Source organism: Cavia porcellus, unplaced genomic scaffold, assembly GCF_034190915.1.
Source record: "Cavia porcellus strain 051 isolate PalLab524CR breed Dunkin Hartley unplaced genomic scaffold, mCavPor4.1 scaffold_1, whole genome shotgun sequence".
NCBI classification, from domain to species: Eukaryota; Metazoa; Chordata; class Mammalia; order Rodentia; family Caviidae; genus Cavia; species Cavia porcellus.
The window spans coordinates 160,104,380-160,129,888 of NW_026947484.1; the positions used below are offsets into that span (position 1 = coordinate 160,104,380).

The 25,509-nt window shown below is 38.1% G+C and overlaps 1 protein-coding gene across 12 annotated transcripts in view; it reads right to left on the reverse strand.

Annotated features, from left to right (window-relative positions):
• Lrrc7 (leucine rich repeat containing 7) overlaps nt 1–25,509 on the reverse strand; it is a 486,713-nt gene that overhangs the window by 181,738 nt on the left and 279,466 nt on the right. The window contains exon 8 of one of the 12 annotated variants that reach the window (XM_063258494.1): nt 12,908–13,883. The exons of the other annotated variants lie outside the window; for them this stretch is intronic. Coding sequence (XP_063114564.1) covers nt 13,877–13,883 — 7 coding nt within the window. The 3' untranslated portion in view covers nt 12,908–13,876. Of the gene's footprint in view, nt 1–12,907; nt 13,884–25,509 lie in introns of those variants that run through there. 12 annotated transcript variants of the gene reach the window in all.

The following is a 25,509-nucleotide window of genomic DNA, read 5'->3' on the forward strand; positions in this document are numbered from 1 at the left end:
GTTTGATGATCCTGTTATGGTTTGTATCTAGAGGTCCCCCAAAGTATCATGTAGTCATAGAGGTGGCTGGATATAGACTGTGTGATGCTGGGATTAAAGGTATGTGTTGACTAAATCAGCTCACTGCAGCCCACGCCTTGCACACAGTTCTGGGTGTGGATAATGGAAAGGAACATGCTGGGTAGGAGTGTTACCCACCCTAGGCTGTGGTTTAGATATGATCAAGGGACAGAAAGAGGGCTGCTGCTGTCACTTGCTGCTGATTGCTACTTTGTTACCTTCTGCCCACCATGAACTGTTTCTCCTCTGCAATGCTACCCTGCTTTGGGGTCAGCCAGCTATGAATTCAAACTGCTGCAAACTGTGAGTGGCAATAAGTCTTTCTTGTTTTTAACTTTGGGTGTCAGGCATCTTGTCTCAACAATGAGAAAAAGGAACTAGATAATCCCCAAGATAAAGCGATACTTAATAGTTGGGAACTTTATTTTAGTTGACTGTGTGGCTTCTGGCATTGTGGCAACTGCTCATTCTTAGGATTCTTAGTGGGAGACAAAGCTTTTCTTCCTAAGACAAGAGAATGTATCCCTGAGAGCCCACAGCTGACAGCTGGCTTGACTGCCACTGCCCAGACCATGGTGTTCCCTGATGATCATAAACAATTCCATGAAGTGGCACCCTTGGTCTTTGCAACCATGATGGAACAAAACTAAAACAAGACAACTCCATATGTACACCTGAGCAGAGATAAAACAAAGACTTGTAATACGAGAGACTACTATTTCTCTAATGGTGACTTTAGTTCCACGTAACTCCATTTATCATAGAGATAAAAAAAAACCATAAAATCTCCAGTGATCAAATGTCCTACTGTCAGAGAACACCCGATCCAAACAGCTTTTGTGAGCCCTCTCCCAACCACCGTAAAAGTTCTCCTTAACTTCGTCTTTCTGAGAGGCACCATGTCTCCCCAAGGTGTGCAAACCCCTATGCCGCAGGGGAGAACAGACTGCAAGGGAGTGCGCAGGACATCTGGAGATCTTTGCTGGTGGGTACCCATGTTTCTCCTTGGGAGAAGCCAGATTCCTAATTTTTAAGCTTCTCTGATGTCTAAGATTTGGGTGCTCAGATTATACAGGCTGTTGGATAATCCTAATTCTTTAATGCAGCCTCTGAGGCGATACTGACCACGGAGAACCGCTTCTGACTGGGGCAGTGGCAGTGGAGACAGCACTAAGGTCACCGGGGGATGGTGCAGCAGCAGGGCCAGTGCCCAGCTTGGCTATGAGAACGGAGAAACTGGCGCTCAGGGTAGAGCGGTGATCTTGCAACATGCTGTTATTATAGAACTGCCTTTGCTTGATTTCTAAGTCTTCCTGTCTTCCTGCCATTTCTTTCAGTCACTCAATGTCCTCTCATTAGACTCTTTTTCCCTTTAAATCATGCAGAGTTGGACACCGGGTGATTAGCTAAACCCTCTAATAATGCAGAAATATTCTACACAATCTCCTTGGGTAGCTCCGTGCATTCAATGACTCTGAAATAGAACTCGGTAGCCACAGATGCTGCTCTAAATTTCTCATTATTTACAGAACACTTCTCCTGGCATTTACCATATGTACTTCCAGTTTGTCACACCAAAAACAGAATGAGTCATCTTCCTAGACACCCCTGTGTCCTGCCTTTGTCTGCTTGGTCCTGCTCTCTCCATGCTGCAGCCCTGTAAGTTCTCACACCGAAACCCACCTCTCCTTTACTCACAGCCACCTTCATGGCTCTATTCACAGCTTCCATTATTTCCCCGCGGGTGACTTCTGTGGCTGTCCGAATGTGCCACCATGTTTGCACTGTGCCCACTGTCACCTGCTCTCTCCACACAGCAGCCCTGGAAATCTTTCACAATACAAGCCATTAAAAAAAAGTAGCCCTAGTTTGGCTCCCCTTTGTCAGTGAGAAATTTCCTCTAGAATAAAACTCACGTGATGTGGGGATCAAGGAATATTCAGAAATGCTCTTGGGTTAGAATCATCAGAGTATGTGATAGAATGTGTATCAGTGTCCACACTGTCACCTATTAGAGGTCATTTTTGGTCTCTATTAAGGAGGAAGTGCTTCTACTAATGGCTTAAAAACCTTCTCTCCCCTCGTAGTACCACATGTTATAGCATAAGTTGATTTGGTGAAATATGAAATCATTCATTTATCCAACAAATGTTTATCACAGGTCTACTCTGCACCAGGTTTTGTTGTAAGAGAGGAATACAGCCAAAAGAAAACAAACTCTCTGCTTTCATGGAGCTACCGTCCTAGTAGGGGGAGCTATAGAAGAGGGAAATAAACATAAAAATTTAGTAAGTGCTATGAAGAAAATAAAGGGTGAAAATAACAAAGTACTGGGAATGCTGGGTTTATATAAAGTGCACAAAGAAAGTCACTCCGAAAAATGAACATTTTGATAAAAGTTCTGGATGCAGTGAGGAAACACAGTGATGTAACACAGCATAAACAACCATGGAAGACCACGGTGGGGAAAAGTATGGATTCCCGAGTTCAAATCTGAACACTGTTGCTCACTGGCCAGATCTTGGACAAGATATTCAACATCTTTCTACCTAAGATTCTCTGTTTGTTAAGTGGGAGTGATGCCAGGCTGTGCAGATGGTAAGTGCTCCATAATAAATAATATTCTGTGATGTTATTACATGATTATGTTATTATTTTGAAAAATGGGTATTAGGGCCAGGGATTTAGCTCAGCGGTTTAAGCGCTTGCTTGGTAAATGCAAAGTTGTGAGTTCGATCCCTGGTACCCCTCCCCCTAAAAAAGAAAAGAAAAATGGATAGAATAAAGCATGAGTTTAGAAGGGAAAATTTTGACATTATGCAACCTAATTAACAATTCATAAGAAACAAAAAATAGAAGGCAAATAATGAAGATTCAGAGGCTAAATTTTGATTAGATACATCAGAAATCGTATTATTCATCCAAGAATTTGTTAATGACTCTGAATCAATGCCAGAGATTGAGATAAGAAAGTTAGACCTTATGTTTTTTTCCTCTACCAATTTTTTCATGTAATTAGAAAGCACACACTAAAACGATTGTTTTACTGTAAAAGTTATAAAGGCAACAGTACACGAAATACAGGCTTAGTGCCATGGAAATATCTAACTGGATAATAATAGGACCACAAACTAAGGAGCAACCATGTCAGTCAGACAGCACAGGAAAAATAATCCAGGCTGATCGTGGCCATTACATTAGCATCTATTTATTTCAACTTTTAATCTGTATGAAAGATATCTATAAATGACTAACTACTGGAAATACAATGCTCATTGAATTTTCATGTACTGAAATCATGAATTAATCAGCATCGAGATGAAGAAACACAATATTTCCAGAGCCCAATACAGCCCCTGCAGGCTTCTGTCCAGTCACTAACCCATCTCTCAAAAGACGCATTTTATAGCTTCCTGATTGCAGATTCACTGTGCCCCAGTTTGTATCTATGTAAGTGAAAACACACATATTTCTTATGCCTGGCTCCTTTTTCCTAATATACACACAAAGACTTAAAATTTCCTAATAGCCAATTCATAATACCTAAGCCCTGGAATAATGCAATCAAATATCCATCCAAAGGTGAATGGAAAACATCTCTGGTATATTTAGATGACAGAATATTCATTCAGCATTAGAAATCAATAAACTGCAGCATGAGTAAATCTAAAAATAACTACACTTAATAAATGAAGCCAGACATAAAAATAAATATAATGTATAATTATGTTGATATAAAGTTCCAGAAAATTCAAATTAATCTTCAGTAACAGAAAGTAGAACAGTGGTTGTCTTGGGAGGAAGTTTGATCAGCAGAGTCAGAAGGACACTTTTGTGGGTAACATTGTTTTGCATCTTGATTTTAGCAAAGCTCTCACTAGCGTATACATTCCAAACATCAAATTAGATGCTTTTTACTAGCTCAGTTAAGGTTACTATGCAGGACTGCCTAGGATTAATACACCAATCTGACGATTTTGTACTCATGTATATATACTTATGTTACTATCATGAAAAACAAGGCAATAAATGTATCTATCACTTCCAAGAGTTTCCTTTATAGGGGTTACGCAGTATACATCCCATGGCTGATTCATCTCGGTTAACACAGTACGTTCCACACCCACTCATGTTGTCAAAAATGGTAGGACTTTCTTCTTTCTTAAGCCCAAATAATGGAATCATGGTTACAGACTCCACTTTTCCTATTCACCTGTTCATGGACATTTGGGTGGCTTACCCAGTCTGGCTGTTGTGAATCTATGTGCTTTAGTATGTGCAGTTGATTGTGTATCATTTATTCTTTAGTACAACTTTCCAAATAAAGTGGAGGCTTGGGGTTTACAAGCAAATGTTAGCAAAATTGTTTTGAATTCTGTATGTATTCAAGTATTTAAAAAAATTATTGCATAACCTCAAAGCTGCAATTTATTTGGGGTGAGCTCTGTTTAGCCGTAACTCATTAAGAATGAGGCTTCAGAGTGAGGTTATCTGGTTTCAGATTCTTTTTCCTTTCCAGTCTCGTGCCCTTGAGTGAGGTATTTGTCTTCATTTCCTTATTTGTAAAATGGAGGGGGAATAAAAGTACCTACTTAAAGGTTACTGAGAGGATTGTATGAATTAATATGTGTAGGGAATTTCAAACTCTGAGCTAGCAACTCTGTTACCTATTAGAGTTCAAATTCTGGTGCCTAAATTAGGTAAAATCAGCCATGCAGACCCTCTTGCAAAATCAACTTAATGAAGCTTATTTTTCTTAACCAACCTATTATGCAAAATCACACTTAAACGGCCTCTGTTGTGCTTCACAGGTTTCACCTCTTGGCATTCACGAGCCAATACCCATATATCCCACACAAATGATTCTCCTGGATTTTGCATGATAAATCAGCTTCTCATCTCTCTGCTTTTGCTCATGACTTTCTTGTCCTAGAATATTTCTTCCATGAAGTGAAGAGCTTATGGAGAGGACTGAAAGGAAGGCTGGTTTTCCATGAATCAGAACATTATTAAAAACTAAATTAAAGAATTAAAGGCATCATATTGTAGTGATCTATGCATAACCAACTTTAAAGCAGAACAGTTCATAATAGCTAAATCTCAGAAACCGCCTATGTGTCCATCAACAGATGACTAGATGAAGAAAATGCCATATTTACACACAATGGAGTAGTACTCTGCCACCAAGAAGCAAAAGCTTGAGTGAATTAAAGGAAATGGGTATGCCTTGGGACAATAATGTTAAGTGAAATAAACCGGACACACAAGCTTAACTACCACATAGTATCTCTCACACAAGAAAGTCAAAGTGTAAACAAAGAAAAAAATAAAAGAGAAATAACAGGAAGATGGAGACAGATCTTTCTCAAGAGAGGGAAGGAGGAAGGAGGGAAGGGAGAGGAGCGGAAGGGATGTGCCAGGTCCATGTGTTGGTCCCCTTTGTGATCGCCATGGTCTGCAAACACCTGCTATTAAAAAATAAAAACTAAAAGGCTCTAAATTTAAAAATATTATCTCAGAATGCTAAATGCTTTCATATTAGAAGCTATTAATTTCTACCTTCACTTGTCACAGGAATGACAGTGCTGTTTAAAGTTACTAGTAGTTACTGTATCCTAAACAGCTTAACAACATTTATGACAAGACCGTGATTCAAAGCTTTATGGTTTACATGAAATTCTTCTGAAGAATTTCATATATCTACCTATAAAAACCCAAACATACATCCTCAAGGAAAAATACAATATAGAATATAAACAGAATAAAAATATAATATAGAACTAATATCCACTGACCGACAGTGCAAGCTGCCTGCAGTGCTAAGGATGTGATTTACATCCTAGTGAATGATATCAAAGCTCATACTGGCTGAGAGGGAGACAGTTTTCATGCCTTCTTTATCAGATTAACGGGCAGATCAAAAGCAGCCGTACTGTGGAAAGCCTTCCTCGATGGGCACTGAAGAGTTTGACACTTGTTAACTGTATGAGGAAGTGCTACCAATATTTATTCTCTTTCATTTTAGCTTATGACTTAGCTTATAGCAAAGGTTTCCTTATTTTTTATGTTAAGATCTATTTTCTGCTTCATTGAGGTAAAATTGTTAGGTAAAAGTTGTGCACATTCAAAGTGTACGACTTCTTGTTTCAAGAAACATACACATCGTGGAAGGAAACGATGACCACGGTCATTAGTGTGTCCCCTTCCACACCTCCCGGAGTTCTCTTTCTATGCTTTCTTGTGCATGCATGTGTGTGGTGAGACTCTTGCAGCGACTCTCAGAATATTTTAATACTATACATTATTGTTACCTATCTTGTTATTCGTTAGATCTGTGAACTTTTCATCCTCTACTTCCACACTTTACCCTGTATCTCCTTATTTCCTCTCTCCTCCAGCTTGTGGTAACCGTTGTTCTACTCTCTGTTTCTATATATTTCATTTTTAAAAATTCCACAGATAAGTAAGGTCGTGCACTTTTCTATGTCTGGCTTATTTCACTTAGCAAAATGTCCTTCAGGTTTGATTGAGGCAGAGCCTCCTCTGTCTTTAAGGTTCAATAATTCTCCACTGTGTGTATCTGGCTATGTGATCTCTCTGTATAAACATTTCTTCATTCATCAATTGACTAAGCTTTAGTTTGTTTTCCTATTTTTCAGCTGTTGTGGGTAACGCTGCAGTCAGAGAGACATCTCTGAGTGAGTGATTTCATCTCGTCTGTGGATATAACCAGAAGAGGAACTGTCCAATCATACGGTAATTCCATTATTAGTATTTGGAGGAATCTCCAAAGTGTTTTCCACAATAGCTGTGCCACTCACTTTTCCCTTAGTTTACATTTTCTCCCCACTGGCATCAGCACTGACTTCTTTCCTTTTTTATTTTTATTATTATTTTAATTTCTTCTTTTTGATAGTAGCTGTCCTACCAGGTATCAGTTGTGTCATCTCATTATGAATTTGGTTTCACGAATGACTGGTGGTAATGTTAGGCACATTCTCCTATCTGTTGGTCATTCATAAAAAAAACTCCATGGAGGTCCTTTGCCCATTGTTTTAGATTAGTGCAGGGTTTCTGCACTGAACTGTATACGTTCCTCATATATTTTGATATTAATTCCTTCTGAGACTTAAAGTTTGTAAATAACTCCCAATCTAAGGGCTGCCTGCTCTTTTGTTGATTGTTCCCTTTGTTGTGTAGAAGCTTTTCAGTTGGATTTAGTTCCACTTGTCTATCTTCCTTTTCTCCCTGAGCCTTTGGTGTCTCTGTTATTTAAATGGAAGGGACACTGATACCTACATCCATCCCAGCTGCAGGAAGCCAGCAGTTGCACCTCACAATGCTCTGCACACTGAGCATCCGCATTCCAAAACTCAAAGTGCTCCAAAATCCAAAACTTGATCCAATATCACAAGTGGAAATTTCTACACCTGACTTCCAGTCATGGGTCACAGCCAAAACTCAGGAAAAAGTATTATGCAACATTGTCTTCAGCTTCTCTGTCGGGGCAAGCATGTATCACACATGAGTTCCATGTTTAAGTTGGATCCTGTTCCCCGGCTGTCCCATTATGCAGATGGAAATATTCCAAAATCCAAAAAAGAAAATGCTCCCAAAATTAAAACTTCCCCTGCATATTTTGGATAAGGGATAGTCAACCTATAGTTGCAGGATTGAGACTACTAGCATAATGTTTGGTTTTCACTGGGACTTTTTGTCTGCTTTTTTTTTTTTTTTTTTTTTTTTAGTTGTATTCTTGCTCTTGCACAGGGTGGTCCGGAACTCCTGGAGTAAAGAGCTTCTCCCACCTCAGCCTTCTGAGTGCTGGACCACACGGATGCTCCCCGATGCTCGACTCACAGGGAGTTCAGTTGAAAATGATTCTTGGGATAGTTTCCCAATTTTCAGAAAAGTTACAGAGAGTGTGCCTTTAGACATTTTCATGGTGCTTCTGCCACAAGTAATAACACTGAACTCTTAGCAGGAAACTGCATTTCCTTTGATTGCCACATCTCTTTTATCCATTCAACAAATCTAACTTTGTTCCAGGCACTTTTTTAAGCACTAGAGATGCAGCAATGAATGAGACAGTCCTGCCTTCAAAGAGGTCAGTGAGAAGACCTTTGATGTCATTGTTGAGCAAAGTCACGTCTGAAGTCCTGTGGTACATGGGGAAGAGGGTCTGGGCTTGGGGACTTGGGAAGTCTTCATTCTGACCTTGATGTGGTGATGGCCTTCCTCAAACTGACAGATGGAAGCAGATAATGGTCATCAGAAAGAGACGTATGAACTCGAGCTATTGTGTCCTGGCAGTGTGCTTCGTTATCAGCTGCCTCTGAACATGGCCCCGTCTGCTGTCTGAGTGCTGATTTAAGGAATCATCTGGAGGAAGTCTGATTTTATCAACCTCTGCCCTAGTTATGCCAAGAATAAACTACACGCTGGTGAAAGCCTTCTGAATTTCACTTCTAAAAATATTTCCCACTTCTGTGTATTTATCTTTACTGCCACTATTAGAGGGATCATTGAGGCCGGGTGACAGGGACCAGTCTCCCTAGGGCCACAGTTGCTCTTATAATATGACCTCCATCATAAAGAAAACGTAGAGAAACGTAGGCCTGAACAGCGATTTCCCCATTTCAGAGGGCGGTTTTCCACTTTTACGAGACTCTAATAATTTGGTCCTATCCTTCTGCACAGCTCACTCCCACTTCCAGGAAGGTCCTGGGCACAGCCCAGGCACATGCTCCTGCCTGGCATCGCACTTCCTCTGTCTTCCATGCTCCATGATCTCTGCTTCGAGGCCCAAGCATGTGCTCCTGTCAGCCACCTTCCCTCATGCCCTGCTTCCTCACGAAGCCTGCAGGCTGCATCTTCTCATGACTGAACCCTCTTTCACTATAAGACCCTGGTCATCTGGTATCCTCTGCTCCCTGGGACCCTGCACACAACGTCCTCTGCCCATGTCTGTCCTTGGCGTTCATAGTCTCTTTGGCAAGGGAATATTTCTGCTGTGTTTGTCTAATAGCACATCAGCAGAAACCGCAGAACCATTATGCTGAAGGAAAGATGCCAGGCCCCAAAGACTACTTGTAATACAGGATTTCAGAGCAAGAAAATTCTGTTCCATTTTATTTGATTTTCTTAGGTCTGATGGCATGGTCAGTTGATAACGAGAGGCATTAGGGTGGCCATTGTTGATTTACTATTATCGTTTGAGAGTTCTATATTGCTTTCACTGTTTTGTTTTGATTGGCTTTATTTTGTTTTATTTTGTTTGGTTTTAGTCTCTTAAAAAAAAAAAAAAAAAAAAAACAAGACCACACGTAGCTCCATGCATGTGAAGTGTGCAGAAAAGACAAAGGTATAGAGGCAGAAAGCAGATTAGTGGTTGCCTGAAGCTGGGCTACGAAAGAAGAAAGGAATGGAGATTGATTGTGAATGGATGGGAGGGGCTTTGGTGAGGGTTGATGAAAATATCCAAAATTGGACTGTGGCGATAATTATTGTATAACTTTATAAATTTACCAAAACAATACTGAATTATAGCTTTAATTGTATCTTTCATACAATCATATATATAATATTATACCTTTTATACATCAATAAAGATCTTTAAAAATAGGTATTTCAGGAATGACTTTTGTCCTTTGCTTTCTTAGCATGGAGGGCACCTGTGATGTCTTAATAAATTACATCTCATCACTCAGAGGACCGACTTCTCATTCATCTGCTGCAAAGCCTTTCGTTAAAATCCCCTTGTGATCTGTTTCATCCTGCTCCTGCTTCAAGCCTGTTATTCTACACGTTCAGCCCCTGGTGACATCCCAGCCATGAGTGTCACTCCTTCTGCCACTCTTAAATTCCAAATGATTGCTCCAGAGCCCCCTTGGGCGTCACTTCCTTTGTGAGTTCTTACCTGGAGTTCACAGTGCTAGCTGAGGTCTAAGTTCCTCCTGGTCTCCTTCTGTGTCCCGTTGTACTTCTACAGTCCTGCACCCTGTGCACACCCTGCCAGCAAACGTCTGCATCCCTCACCAGGGGGCAGCTGTCTAACCACCAGGGCTCTTCATCCTGGAGGACTCCAGAGCTAATCACAGTGCTGAACAGAAGGTCAGCCCTCAGCTTCTGCCTACTGAACTGGACTGAAATAAATGCCTGTATTTTCTCCAAAACTTGCTCAAGCAGAAAAGTGATTATGAGTTTGGATTTCAGATATTATCTCATCTAAAAAACACAGCTGAAATCAAAATGAGTTGTGTGGTAGGGGGAAGGGAATTGGGGGAATTATTTGTTTAATAGATTTTTATCTCTGAGAAAAATCGAGCAAGTATAACATTTCACATCCTCAATTGTTCTAATCCCTTCTGTTCCAACTTATTTTGTACTATGCTAAAATCCAGATGTCATATCTTTGCTCTCTAATTTTTATTTTTTTGTTAATAAGTGAAATGATCAGTCTTTATCTAACTTATGTTGCTAGTGTCAGAAAAAAGTGATATGAAATAAAGAAGACTACATCTATGGCTTTGTCAAATCTTCTTTTTGACTGGGCATTCTATATTACTTTTGGTGACAAAATTGAGACCTGACGGTTTTGCTCCAGAAAGAGATGATTTGATTCAAAAGAAATACAAAGAGGAGAAACTTTAATTGGTAAAGTTTGGTAGGAACAAAAATATACAGATGGGAGTGTATAGGTACAAATTCCTAACAAACTTCAGAAACCTGACACATCTAGAAGACCCATAAAAGCTACCTCGTGATTTGTCAAGAACTGATGGGTAATATAATAAGAGATGTGATCCAAAATTGTGGTGCATGTTTAAATTTAAAAAATTTTTACAGTAAAAGATACACGGCCAGTAATCCTCTTCAAAATACTGCCTTTCCCCTCGGAGCATGCTTATCCCAACCTTCTTGCCATTTTCTGAAATAGTTCTGGCAGCTACCATTTGAAATGTGATAAAAAATATGGTGAAAGCTGCAGCTGTGTGCCATCCAAAGCAAAGGAGCTTGCAAAATCATTCTAGTGTGTCTGCACCCGTTTATTCACTGAACCTGGCACTGTGTGACTTCTCACCTCCCCAAAGTCAAGATGACAGGAAAGTGAAACATTTTGAATGGATTCAGGACACCAAGGCAGCCAGGACAGCGCAACTATAGACACTCACGAAAGAGGATTCCAGAGCTGCTTCAAAACACAGCAAGAAAAATGAGGTAAATGCGTTTCAAAAAAGGAACTTTCTTGGGGATTTTGAGGGGGATGGATGGCAATTTGTCTTTACTGTAATGCAAATTTTAAAATTTGTACAGCTCAGTACAAATTGGATCACACTTTCATGTTCAATCACATCCCCATAGTTTGATCACACGTCATATATTGTTCACATCATGCTTCAGGTTCCTGAGTTGGTCTATAAGAGGGAGAGAAGAGCTCTCTGCTGTATTCGGTAAACTGGAGAATTCGGTAAACTGGAGAATACCATTGCCTGCTTCTTACGGGGCACATTCTGTCGTTTTTCTTTATTGAGTAAGTTTAGCCAAGTTCTAGCTTCATATGTATATCCTTGATACTCATTAGTCAACAGACTTCTAAAACAGTCCAACAGAAATTATTATTTCAATAAAAACAAATGCATATCAGCACTGTTCATGCTGATTACATTTTATAAAGTTTTAGAAAACCTAATGTTCAACATGTAACTATCAAATAAACACATTTGATATTTTATAAAATTAGGATGTGTGTTCTCTGAGAATAAAGGATTAGATCGACACAGGCAGTCAAATTTACCACCATTCACAGTCACCAGGACACTGTGACAAGCAGTTAGGACAGTGAGCACATATGAACCGAGTATTATATTCTGCTTACCTTGTTAGCTATGTAATTACTTAGCAGCTGCAGTTTTAAATCACTTAAGCTTTGACAATAGTTACTCTAGTTACTCGGTAATTTCTTTTCATTAAGGAAAGCTACCTTTATCCTCCACATGCAAACTTTCTCTTGTTACACATCCTCTTAAGAACAGAAATGCTACAGAGCTCAGGGCAGTAATCACGACAACAAATCACTGTCCAGCGGGCTGCCCTGGGCCATAGACTTGAATCACAGCGTTCTAAGACTTTCAAGCCTTAACAATGGAAAGTTTGGTTTTTTACTTGGGACATCATGGAGATTGGCCAGCAAGATTTTAATTTTTAAAGCCACTTTTCTGTCAAATGTTTTGAATAAGGTCTAAAATAAATTTCAGGTAGCTAAGTCAGGGCACTATTTGAAAGATACCGAGAATTCAGAACATATTATAAAACTACCCTAAGATAACACAATTGATTTGAAAGCAGTAGAAATTTGTATTTTGTATTCTTAGAATAAATACATTTTTCAGAGTACTGTTTTTGATTGATATAATCTATGTGAAAATGACAGAAATCAGCACGTGGCACGCACAGCTAAAATACAATGTACAAACACAACTAAGTAGATCTGTACATTTAGATTTTCTAAGTAATAATGGGAAAGTCAGCATTTACACGGTTTTAACAAAATCAACTTCCACTTTCATAGGCAAGTGCGTTTTATACAAAAGGCTATCCACTTGAAGTCATAAATTCTTATTTTATATATTTCACACAGTTAAAATGCTCACAACAGTGTAGAAATAGTCATAAAAGTGTATTTTGGACCTGTAGTATATGTTTGGTACAAGATGTTGTAGTTTGTTATTTCCTGGATAGTACAAGAAATGAAATCAAAATATGGGACAAACTACTAAGCTCAGTGTAGCTATCTTATAAAAAGATTCTTCAAATTGTATATGAAAAGGCAATATCTCTAATAAAATGATTATAAATTCTTTTTATTTTGGTTTTTCCAAAAGGGAATTGGGGTGGGGTGAAGGACACATATGCTGTAGTACATTCGGCCTTAGATTTATATAAGAAATATACCTTACTTCTAAATCCCGTGTTTTAAGTGTTCAAAATAAATTCCTCCCTTATGTCAGCTGTTATTTATTTTGTAAAAGTATCTTTAGGGAGACTCATTTCGCATGCAAATTGAAATGCTATCAGCCACTGAACTCTACAAATAAAGCCAATGTGGTTAATTAACAAATGTGTTTCACAACTATGAAATAACTGTTTCACATTAAATTACATGAGATGAAAGGATAGAGAAAGTCAATCAGTTAGTGACATTTCTTATTTTGACCTGGAGCCATCTGGGAATAATCATTCATTTTGCAAAATAAGTTTACAGCGGAACATCATCAGGACGAAAAACCCCGCAACCACATTCAGTCTCTGATGAATTTAACAGCCTACAGAAATTCTCTTTATTTATTGCATTGGGATGACTTTCAAATGACGATTTATCTTGATCTATTTAAAAAGTACACAATTATATGCAACATAAGCTTTATGTAACACGTATGAAATAAATCTGATAAACATGTTGGTATTAGTACTTTTCTGAGACTGATAAAATTTCGTATTCATTGAAACTGAACGACACTTGGGAAAAAAATGATCAGGTCTCTCTAGACCAGCCAGGAGTGTCACTTAACATTTTAACAAAGACCAAACATTTTGTACACCCTGGGTGGTAAGAAGGCAGCCCCCATAGGCAGGTAGCACACCAAAAATGTTTGGTTTCATGGTACAGTTTGGGAGAACTACCTCTCCAAAGTCTATTCGTGCTGATGATCCTGATGCTGCCATTTCTGGTGCCCGAGAAGCTGCTGCCTCCACATCCTCTGCTGTAGGTGTCACTGTATAGTCTCAGGCGATTGGGCAAGGGGACACTGGATCTTCAGACGCTAAGATGAGAAAAATCAATTTCAATGCCCAAAAGATGGAACGCCTATTGTAGAAGGTGACTATAATAATTACCAATTGGTCGGAAGTACAGGGAAGTAGAAAGCTTACTTGTTTTAATGTCATTCCATAAAAAATTGGTTTTAAACAAGAGTGTGTAAAAAGGGACAGCATGGGAATAAAAAAATTACATGAAATAGAAACTGGAAATGAAAAGCAGAGTGGAGTTGGATCTGATGACAAACACACACACACACACAGAGAAAGAGAGAGAGAGATAGAGAGAGAGGTAGAGAGAGACAGAGAGAGAGAGAGAGACAGAGAGAGAGAGAGACAGAGAGAGAAAGAGAGAAAACATGCATACTTGCATAATTCCAGACAGGAGCAAGCACGGTATTCACATGATAACCACCATGATAAATCATTGTCAGGAAAATAATTTCCTCACACTTCCAAGGTAATTTTCTCTCATTTAAATGAACTATTCTACAATAACCAGCATGATTGATACATACGGGTTAAAACATAGTAGGTTTAGAACAGACCCACTGATATTTTTACCATGGATTTCAATGATAACCTTTCTTTTTTTGAAAATGACAAATATTTGAACTTTCCCCACAGTCTACTAAATTTCCTTGTCAGATATTACAATCATATTTAGAATGATTTACTCTAATCTTTCATAATGCTTGAGAAAAGATTTTATATAAGAAATACATCACCAAAAGCCACCCATGATACATCATGTGTGTGTCTGTAGATATGAGCACAATTCACATGCATCTCATCACATCAAAAGAACTTTGATTGGAAGAATGTCTTAGATGGCAAACTCTCTTTCCATTTATTTTCCATTTAATTTATTTAAATAGCAACTTTTGCTGGGTTTCTTGTTTTAATAAAAACATGTATAATTTGTGTCTTGAAGTTTATTTAGGCTTGAATGCAACATAATAAGTATGTGTCTGAGAAAAGCTTTCACAAAAATATTTACCATTTCTGGAAACACAGCCATAACTCAGAGTAATATACCACAGCTATCTGGAATTAAGTCACTTAAGAAACCATATTTTTATTTCAAGAACTGGCAGTTTTACACAGTCATTTTACCGCTCTTACACCTGAATCCATTATTTTTGATATAGTGCAGAATGACAAATGATCACAAATCATGACAGGTTTCTTATTGAACATGGTTCAGCAGAAGCCATTTGAATCAATTAATCATGCCATTCCTTTCATTTTTCTCTTGCTTTTTCTCAGAAAAGCCACCAATCATATATCACAATTAATGTCCTATACATATTTTGTTTTACAATTTTTGGTGTACTTATTTTTATTTAAATTAAGTACTACAATTTCACTAATGTATAATAATTTAAAAATAGGATGCACTCAACTCCAAAAACACAAAGCAAATTATGATTTCCCAGATAAATGCAATTATACATACTGTTAAATGATGATCAAATACCTTAGCTGCTTTAGAAATTTCTTTCTACTCTATCTAAAAACTTATATATTTTCAATAAAAAATAGAAATATACTATTTCATTACAATATTTTTTGCATACACTGACATTAGTGCACATTAATCTTAAAGCATTTTTTATATTTGAAGACGAGATTCTCCAATCCATGTAATTATTAATTACATTGATAGAACTTGGTAAATACTCTGAAAGTCAAACACCTCCATGTACACTGGGAGTGTAACAGACAACAAGTCACCTATCTGCGTGTTTAATTGATAGCAACACACAGACTCTGTGAAGACATTTTGTCTCTTAAAATGTGCTAAAACTTTGGTTTTACTTATTTATTTTTGTACATCATATTAGTCATTTAAAAGAGGCAAGTATTCTCAGATTGACACAGTTAACTTACATTATCTTAACTCTCTCAGTAGAGACATTAAGCCCACATTCTTATTTTGGTAATATATGTAAAATTACATCACGTGCAAAATATTACAAAGAGTATTATCCTACTAGATTTCATAAACTAGACAGGAACAATGCTACATAGCTCTAGTACAAACCGAAGTTTGAGAGTCATTACCCATTTTCTTTGAATAATTTTAATATGTGCAACGTTGTAGCTGCCAAACTCAGAACTCTTGAATCTTAGTGCTTTGTTTTCCATCTTCCTTTCTTATCATTGCTCTTCATATAGTTGACACACGTAACTCTAGAGTGAAATTATCTAACAGGACAGTAACACGGCAGTCAATATTTTCATTTCTCTATGGGCCTGATGAAAATTCAACACCAGGTGAAAGCATAAACTGTTATAGCACATGGTCTGACTCTGAAGCTGGAGTACAAACCTACAACATTTTGTTTACACATCAATGTGAACAACAGATACATTTTTATAAACAAGAAGCATTTTATTCTTTTAATATATTGCACAAGTGTTTCCAATCTATGTATCATTTGAAGTATGAGATAACTGAAACTCAATAAATTAAGACTGTGCTTTCAGGATAAAATTCAGTTATCTAACAGAGTAGTCCTTAGCTAGCAAATGAGAAAACTTGAACGATGTATCTTTATATATAAAAGGCGGAGTTAAGTAAGTATAACTATGATCAAACTAAACCAGCTTTTCAAATGTCTTTATTCTAAAATACATCTTGTAACATTTTGAAATATTTTGTCACTAAGCTAAGGTATTCTGAATGAGCTTAATGAATGAAAGGGAGCTTGTTTATCTGCACTTTCAAATCTCTCCAAGAAGAAGTGAGTGCAGTGTAAAAGGAATCTGTTTGGAAAATTCAAGAAGTAATTCTGAGAATTTCTGTCTTTTGGGTCTTTATTTTTCTGTAAGAATTTACTGTATACGAAAAGAGGAAATTCCAGGTGTAGGGAACTGCATGCATAAACTAATTAAAACTTTATCACATCAGAATGTGTTACTTCACATCAGGATTTAATACGGGAAAGGTGTTTGGAGGTGAACCAACTTCCATGTGTCCTCACACATTTACCCCTAAGCCACACTTCATGTCTGACCTGAAAAGAAGCATGTTTTACTTTACTCAGGCAAAATTCCTACTTTTTCACTTGAGCCGAGACCCTGTCAACCTTTGTGAAGAACGATCTGGCTTCCCAAGTTTTTCTGCCTTTCTCTTTCAGAGTGTTCTTCTTGACTGGGTCCCTGCTCTTCAGCTATGTGCAATCTACATCTCCTATGTCTTCTTCCACTGTATCTGGTATCTAGCACAAGCTAAAATTCATTCCTTGTTCACTGGACCAAGATTTATTGAGCCTCTGCTGGAGAGGACCAGCAGAGGTGGTCCGATACAAGTGATACAGTGATAGGAAAAAAACCCGGTTGTCTTGACCCCTTCTTTTCTTGAAAAGGGAAGTTTAAGTAAGTTCTAACTATCTACCATACACTCATAACAGCACTGTATTCTGAATCTCAGTCCCCTTCACATCTCAGCTCATCTGATGATATAGAAAGTGTTCTTGGACTTAATCCCATGTTTACTGTCCTTCAGCTGGCATTAAGTCAGGTATCTGACTTTCTCATGGTCTTGTCTTATTCTGCAAACCGAAGATAGAAACACTTTCCTGGTCTATTGCTTTGACAATCAAAGTGAAATATAACACATGACATACTTTAGCTGTTCAGCACAGAAAACTTCAAGGAGTTATTGTAAGGTACCAGTGTTCAAAGTCTTCTAGTTCCAAATCTAACTCAGTTCAGTCTTCATCTTTAGGGTCTCTCTGTTCCTTTTCATTGATTATTCCCTTCATCAAAGCTCTCTACTCTCCTTGGATTTTGTGACAAGCGACCACCGTCCTGCTTTACACTTTTTTCCTTCATGGACTTTTTCTGTGCTTTTCTAGTAAGTATTCCTTTCTTCTTCCTCTAAATTATTACTTTCATCAATGAGCCCAACAAGATCTGCCCCCCGAGTTACAAAATAATGAAGGCACTAATGAGATCCACATCTAGACTTCCAGGCCTAATTATCTGCCTGTAAACTTAAGATTCTTACATCTGACTTTATTCTGGTAACTTTAATTGGATCTATTTCCCCTCCAAACCAGCTCCTCACTTTCAGATTATTTTTTAGCATTCACTAATAGTGTCACCATCTGCTGGGTCATCCAAAGACGTCTGGAGACTGAGATTACTCATACACTCCTTCTAACATCAAGATAACCTTGCTCATTACTGATTACTAAATAGTTTAGTAGTTGATCCTTTTCTCTTCATCTCTGTACTACTGTTTTATACAATAACCTCATTTTACCTGGATTATTACAATAATTTGTTAATCTACCTCTTGATGCAGGCAGGTAGATGTTTGTCTGCCAACCAAGGAGAGATGTCTCAGGAGAAACCAGCCCTGCTGGCATTTTGATCTTGGGTTCTACCTCCAGAATAGCAAAAAAGTAAATTTCTAGTGTTTCAGCAAACAAATCTATGATACTTTGGTATAGCAACTACGTTGAAAAATAGTGCTACCTATGTGCTTCTCCCACAGTTTCCCAGAGTACCAGGGATGGTATCCCTGGTAGAAGAAGCTTTTGTTGCAACCACGTCTTCCTTTCTAGCACCCTGTCAACAATCTCCACCATAATGCCTTATTTCAATAACCCTTACCTACCTCCAGTTCCTCTGTGTACTACACTCAGCTCTGCACCTGCAGCACCTCTGTCCAGTTTTCCTCACAGTGCTTTCTACCCAGTTCCTTAAGCTCAGCTCACTCATTATATGTCTAAGAAACCAGCCTTATTTAAATCGATTTTAAGTAATGCCTGTAGAAAGCTTAAAAATATACTTACATATGAAAATGTAAACCTTTTACCTTAATAAGTATGTTATAACTATTTAATATCTTTCTCTTCTTTGTTTACATAACTGAAATTTTACTGAACAAATAATTTTGCACCGTTTTTTATTTGAGTTAGTATTCTCTGAGCATTTCTCCATCATTCAAATGTTAATGGCTTCATAATATATTCCATCATGCTGATGTCTGTCAATAAATTAAGTCATTCTTCTATAACTATCAATTCAGAATATGTCATTGATTGTCCTGGGCTTAATGAACTGTATGATCTGATTCCAAAATCTCTTAATTCTGGACCTCTCTCCAGTCTCTGGAATTCATATCACTTGGATTTTTTCATCAGTTCATTCCATTAAAATTTATCTAGTTCATAGCCATACTTGTTTTTCCTAGGATCTTCCTATGCTTCCAAATTTTACCAAGCATTTTCTGTATCTGTTTATTGTGCAACAGATCGTCCAAAGATCAAGAACCAAGCAGTAAGCTGGCCAAGGTAGTGGCCGTCTTGGTTTTCCTTTTATTCAGTGTCTCCCAGTTGAAATTCAATCATTTACTGAAGTGTGTTCAAAGTGTCTCTGGTATACTTCTCCACTTCATGGTCATTGATTTAAATTGGTTCTTATGAAATTGTTTCCTGGAAATTGAAATGGTCTACAAACCACTCTCTCAGCTCCTCAATTCTACAGTCCTCAGATTTGCTTCTTAATTGTGACTTTATCTGATTTTGTCAACCCTTAGTTTAATTTTTAGATCCTTCAATTTCCAACCAGCTCTTATGATGTGTTTTATGTATATTATGTTCCTTAATCCTTTTCTTAACTTTCTGAGGGAATTAGGCCAACTGGTTCATTTCATGGTGGTGAACTACACTGTGGTTGTTACTTAGGTGTATAACACCATCCCCAGACTGAATGTGTAGAGGACCAAGCTACAGACACTAAAACTGCATAAAGTGTTTAAACATCTTGGTTGACAAAGTTTCACCATACATACAAAGTAAGAAGAATAATGAAAGAGAGAAGACCAATGAATACAGAAGTTGCAATAAAACTCTAATCAGAACTGAAAAAATATTTTTGTCTGAGAAAGAAGGATCACAAATTTGAGCTCAGACTTGGAAAACTAGCATCTTATCAGGACATTATCTCAAATGAATGGATCAATAAATGAATGAATGAATAACTAATAAATAAATAAATAAAGCTGCAGATATAACTGAGTGCAAGGTCCTGTATTCAGTCACCACGGCTGAAAAAAGAAAAAAAATTGTAAAGCTTGCTATTTTATTGTAAACTAGTTTGCTAAACTAGTTTATTTACATCAATGTTCTAAAGAATCTAAAAAAATGAAACTATTCTTACTGTGATCTTTATACAGGATGCATAAACTTTTCAAGGCTTGGTTGTTTAAGAAATGTTGGAAAGACAATAAACATTGCTAAAACATTATTATTCTAAGAATAACTCATAAAATTGCAAGCAGTAATCAACACAGTAACACATTCATCATTTCAAACATGGGAGCTTAATGGAACCCTGACAGTACACAATAATTGCCAGAGGAGCAGTAATGTAAAAATAATATCCCAGCTAACCAATTAATTTTGAAGCTAATTGAAAAGAAAGATTGATTTGAATGACACCACTCTGAGGCCTGGTTATTGTTATGGGCTTATTATACATTTTAATAATGTTCTAAAAGTTTCATTTTCCAGGACTATGCATATATACTTTTTGAGGTGATTAGTAAGTAAATATGTCTTTGTGAGCAACATACAAGGACATGTCTTCAGTATTCTGAAGCTCTTAAGGGTCTTAGTTCTTTGACTTGGGAACTTAGTATTCATTATTAAATCCTGAAAGTTCCTATTGGTTCCCTTCTGTCAGATGCTCTTAACTCCTCCTTCTAACAAGTAGGATTCAGTTATTCAAGAATATTTACTGAATATTGTAAACAGGGTATGCAGATGGTCAACTGAAGCCATTACTAAGACCACATTGATATATACATACCTCCATTGCTGTTATGGAAACAGGTGACCATTTTTAGGTAAGGCAAGTTGCTTGCTATAGGATTTGTTGAGGGAAATAGTCATTTTACTCAAATGTTTCCAGATAAAATATCTAGAGTTGATTTGTATTAGTCAGTTCTTTTCCAGTGGGACACAATCCCTGACAATGTATAGAAGAGGTTGAATTTGGCTCACAGTTTCAGGGCATTCAGCCCATGGTCAGCTGGCTGGGATGTCAATGATGGCAGCTCAGAACCAGCGTAGGGGAAAGTGCCAGAGAGCAAGGGCCAGGGAGTAGATATAGTACTCAAAATTACACCTCTGCAGCCCACCCACATACATCCAGATATGTGCTTTACTGTTTTCCTAAATGGCTCAGAAGCCAATCAAATTGACAGTTCAACTTGTGTCATTTTGATATGCACTTGATCTCTTCATAACGCCTAATGATAGCCAATATTTTTCTAATTGCAATCAGGTGCTGAGATTCCTAAGAGACAATGGTATTTGTACTCTCCTGCTCCTCTTCCCTAGGAACAGTCAGCTTCACCAAGACAGCAGTATATTCCCAGTTGCCACAGGAAGTCCCAACCCACACTACACTTTATTTGTTGGTGTAAATATTCAAATTTCTCTAACATATAGTATGGTAGTGCTTCTATTGGCAAGCAATTCTTTGTGTCCTCTGTCAAAAATACTATCACCACACCTTTTCTTTTTCCGTTACAAAGTTTCACACTAAAAACTAGAAGACGTTAATATTTTTAAAATAGTATTTCATTAGTGGTAGCAATACCCTGTTTTCTACTCTGATGATGTAATTGTCACATTGCCTTACCTTCAGACGCTTCCAACACAGGACTACAGATAATTGATGTTGTTTTTATATTCTTTTCTTAATATCAACATCCATAGAACAAATTTGTGATCAAATTACTGAGCACTAACTGCCACAGTATTTAGAAGATTCAAAATGGGCTTCACTAGTCTTCTGTCCAATATCAACATTTGACATGATTTATGTCTGGATGTCCCCCCCCAAAGCCCCATGTAGTTATGGGGGGCAGGCTTTGTGGAGGTAGCTGAATCTATGGTCCAATGCTGGCATTATGGGTGTGAGTGCTACACCTGCCTTGGGGCTGGTAGCCTGCGTATGATACAAGGGACAGAAAGAGTCTCTCTCTCTCTCTCTCTCTCTCTCTCTCTCTCTCTCTCTCTTTCTCTTCTCTCTTCTCTCTCTCTCTCTTCTCTCCTATTTCTTCTCTCCTCTCTCCTCTCTCATTGCTTTTTGTCTTCTACCATGAACGTTTGCTCCTCTGCCATTTGTCACCCTGCCTCAGAACCAGTTGATTACAGACTGAAACTTTCACCAACTGTGAGCTAAATAAATCTTTTCTCCCTTAACTTTGGGTGTCGGGTGTTTCAGCAACGAGAGAACATTAACTATGACAGAATTCTTAATATATGTTTGAAACTGTGTTGTTAGATACCATTATAGACTTAGTTTTATCAAGCAAATTCATCTAGCAGTTCATCCATCCAACTATCTTTCTTTCTGTGCTACATAATTCCTACTGTTCTAGGCAATGTAGATAGATATGTAGAACACATTCCCCCACAAAGGAACTCAGGTCTGTAAATGGAAAAGGGAAGTAAATTAACAATTGCAGTACAAGGAATTTTTTTTCTTCTTGGCTAAGAGAATATAGTAGCGGGAGAGGTAAGGCAGTCTGAATGGACTGATAAGAGGATCTCTGGAGGAGGTTGCCTTCACAGCATCACAGGAATAGGTAATTACAAGTATCAAAGGGTAGGGAAAGATTTTTTCAGGCAGGAGAAACCACATGTACAGTCACAAGTATAATTTAGGGTAACAGGAACATAGAGTGTAAAGAAGGAGAAGGAGGACTGGGGAAAGGAAGGGAAGGTGAGGAACAGGCCACCCATTCCTTTAAGGAGTACAGATTTTTTTCTTGAGAGCCACTGAAGTTATAAAGGATTTCAGGAAGAAAGTGACATCAGATTTCTATTTTAGCTTTGGAAAAGAAGAGTGGAAGGTGGTAAGAGGGAGGCAGAGACACTGACATCTTAACTAAAGCAGCGATGATGGGGATTCAGAGAACAGAAAACAGACCCAAGAGGGGCCACTCATTAGTTGTTCTTTGATGTTTATCTCTGTACAAATTGCTAAGTAATGGCTGCTATTCGATTAAATATCAGCCTCATGAGGACAAGGATGGGGGCTTATTTTCTCTTTCTTTGTATTTCCTACATGTAACCCAATGTCTGGCCCAGAGGAGCCCTATCTGCACATGTTGAGTGAATGCTACAATGGATGAATTTGAAAGATGTATTTGTATCAGTGCATGCTGGACCCCAACAGTGTATTAAGCAGCATGGATCCAGTGCTGAACAAGCGACCCAAGATTCTTGTTCTCAAGCAGATATTTCAGAAAGGGGAGAGGCAAGTCACAGCGGAGATGATCTGTGATACTCTCAGTATTACATAAAAAGAAAAAGGGGGTTTTTGGAATGTTCTTGGGATGCGACTGCAGCAGTGGCTTTTGAGGTGAGGGTCACCAAAGACCTTCTGTGGTAAGTGATACCTGATTTGCCATCTGGATGATCAAAAAGGAGCCAGCCTCTGGGGGCAGAGAGTTCCAGACAGAAGGAAATGAATGAGCGAGTCAGACAGACTTCACAGAACTTGTTGACTGATTGGGTGTGGGAGGAAGAAATAGAAGGCCTACAGTGAGTCACAGGATTTAGAGAAATGTTATTTCTATTAGCAGAGTTTGGGAATGCTGGAAGAAGTGCAGGGAGTGATGCAAGTGAAGAGTGCCACCTTGGAATTGTTGGCTTTGAGGTACCCATTTTCTACTGGGATACTGAGGTGCTGTGTCACCCTATGCTAACTCTCTGAAAACAGAAAGCACCTGCCCACGACTGTGAGGGGCTTTTACAGCACTGAAGACATCCAGAGACACTACTGTTCATTTTTGGTAGATTTCATCACAACTAATTATTTCCTTGCACAGAACTGGTAACCTGTGATCACTACAGGAAGTTTCAATTTCTGATTTTTTTTTTTTTTTGTAAAAATAGCTTCATGTGATGAAAGAAGCTTGACTCTTTCGGGGTCCCTTCTTTTATGCAGATGAGTAACAAATCTCATCTGGAAGAATGTCTTCTCCACCTGGGTCTTGAGGGGTCTGGTTTAGAGCTGTACAATTTACTGCAAATGTTTTTCAATACTGTCTTGGGCTCCAGACAGTATTGCAAAATATGTCACAGACAGAGAATGGTGATAATTAGACTGACTTACCAAAGATGATTTTATGGCTGATTCTGTTGGAACGTGTTTTGTTGGATGATGACTGTCAAGGTAGAATGTGCTTTTGTACAGACATGCCAGAGACTGCCCGCCCATCTACCTATACAGACAATTACTGTGACTTAACAGCGAAATATTTGAAAGGCAAAGGCTGAACTATAGGGAATCTGACCTGATAAAATGGCCCTACTTATCAGATAACTTTCACCAAGAGTCAGAATGCTCGATGTTTGACTTCTGATGAGAAGGAACATTTTTAGGATATTAAAGCTTGCATAAGAAATGATGCCTTTTTGTTTATTTATAGTATCTCCTATGCTCTTCAGCAAGGATTTATACATTTCTTCATTAGCATTTTGCCTTCTTGTTGCTCAAGGCAATGGAATATTTATTTTTGTTTTTTTTTTGAATCAGTGACTTTTTTTCTAGAAAGAAAATAAAAGCTATTGCTACGCATCTGGTTATGTTGTCTCTGACCACACTGCATAACTGGCCTTACTCATGTAAGATTTTCTAAGTGGGCATAGTATGATTATATGTTTGGTAAGGAATATTCACAGGTCATGTCCACTAGATGACATTTTTAGTCACTGTTTAATGGGTACCATTTAACATGACCTAGTGTCAACATGTTGATCTAGAAAAATGAGAGTGTCAGTAAAATTTACCCAGGGTATTTGGAGAACTGCAGAACTGTTTTAATGGACTTTGACTCCTGCAGTGTATTAGCTTCAATCAGCATTGAAAATCCTTCTAGATACAAGAAGCAATTTACCAGGCCCATGTTACAGAGAGCTATTTCTGTTCAGATGACTGTCAGTTCCTTCTACTAAGATTCTTTAGTCAGCGCTGTCTCTGATTCACTGATTGATCCCTAAAGCTCTGCAGTATTAGGGTTGCTGGGCAGGGCTGGAGGGGAAAAGCAGCTCAGCAGTAGGGCATTTGCCTAAGGTACATAAGGTCCTGAGTTCAGGCTTCAGGGCCACACACAAAAAGAAAGTTGAGCAACATCTGACAAGTCAGCTCATCTCCTTCCGTCCAAGTTTCCTCAATATTAAATGGGAACTGACGGTGCTCTCTGTAAAACAGTGATACCATGTGAATTACATATGCTGTATCCATCCATATAAAGGAGCTGAGTGGCTGACAGATATAAAGCTATGAAATAAAGCATCCACAGGCAAATAAAATAAAAAAGATACACATACAAATTAAAAAATTAAAAAAAAAACATAAGAGCTATTTGGCAAAATAAAAACTCCTAATCAGAAAAATCAATGTCTGCAGAAGCTAAGAAAAACAATAGAGAAATAGACTAGTTAATTAAATTTTGTAGATTGTGGGAAGCACTGGATGGAAAGAAAATTGAGCTCATCAGTGGGCCATGATAGAAAAGAACCCGCTCAGTGTATGTGCTCACCTTAGTTCAGTCGGTTAACCAAGAGAGAGCAAGACAGTTTCTCCAAA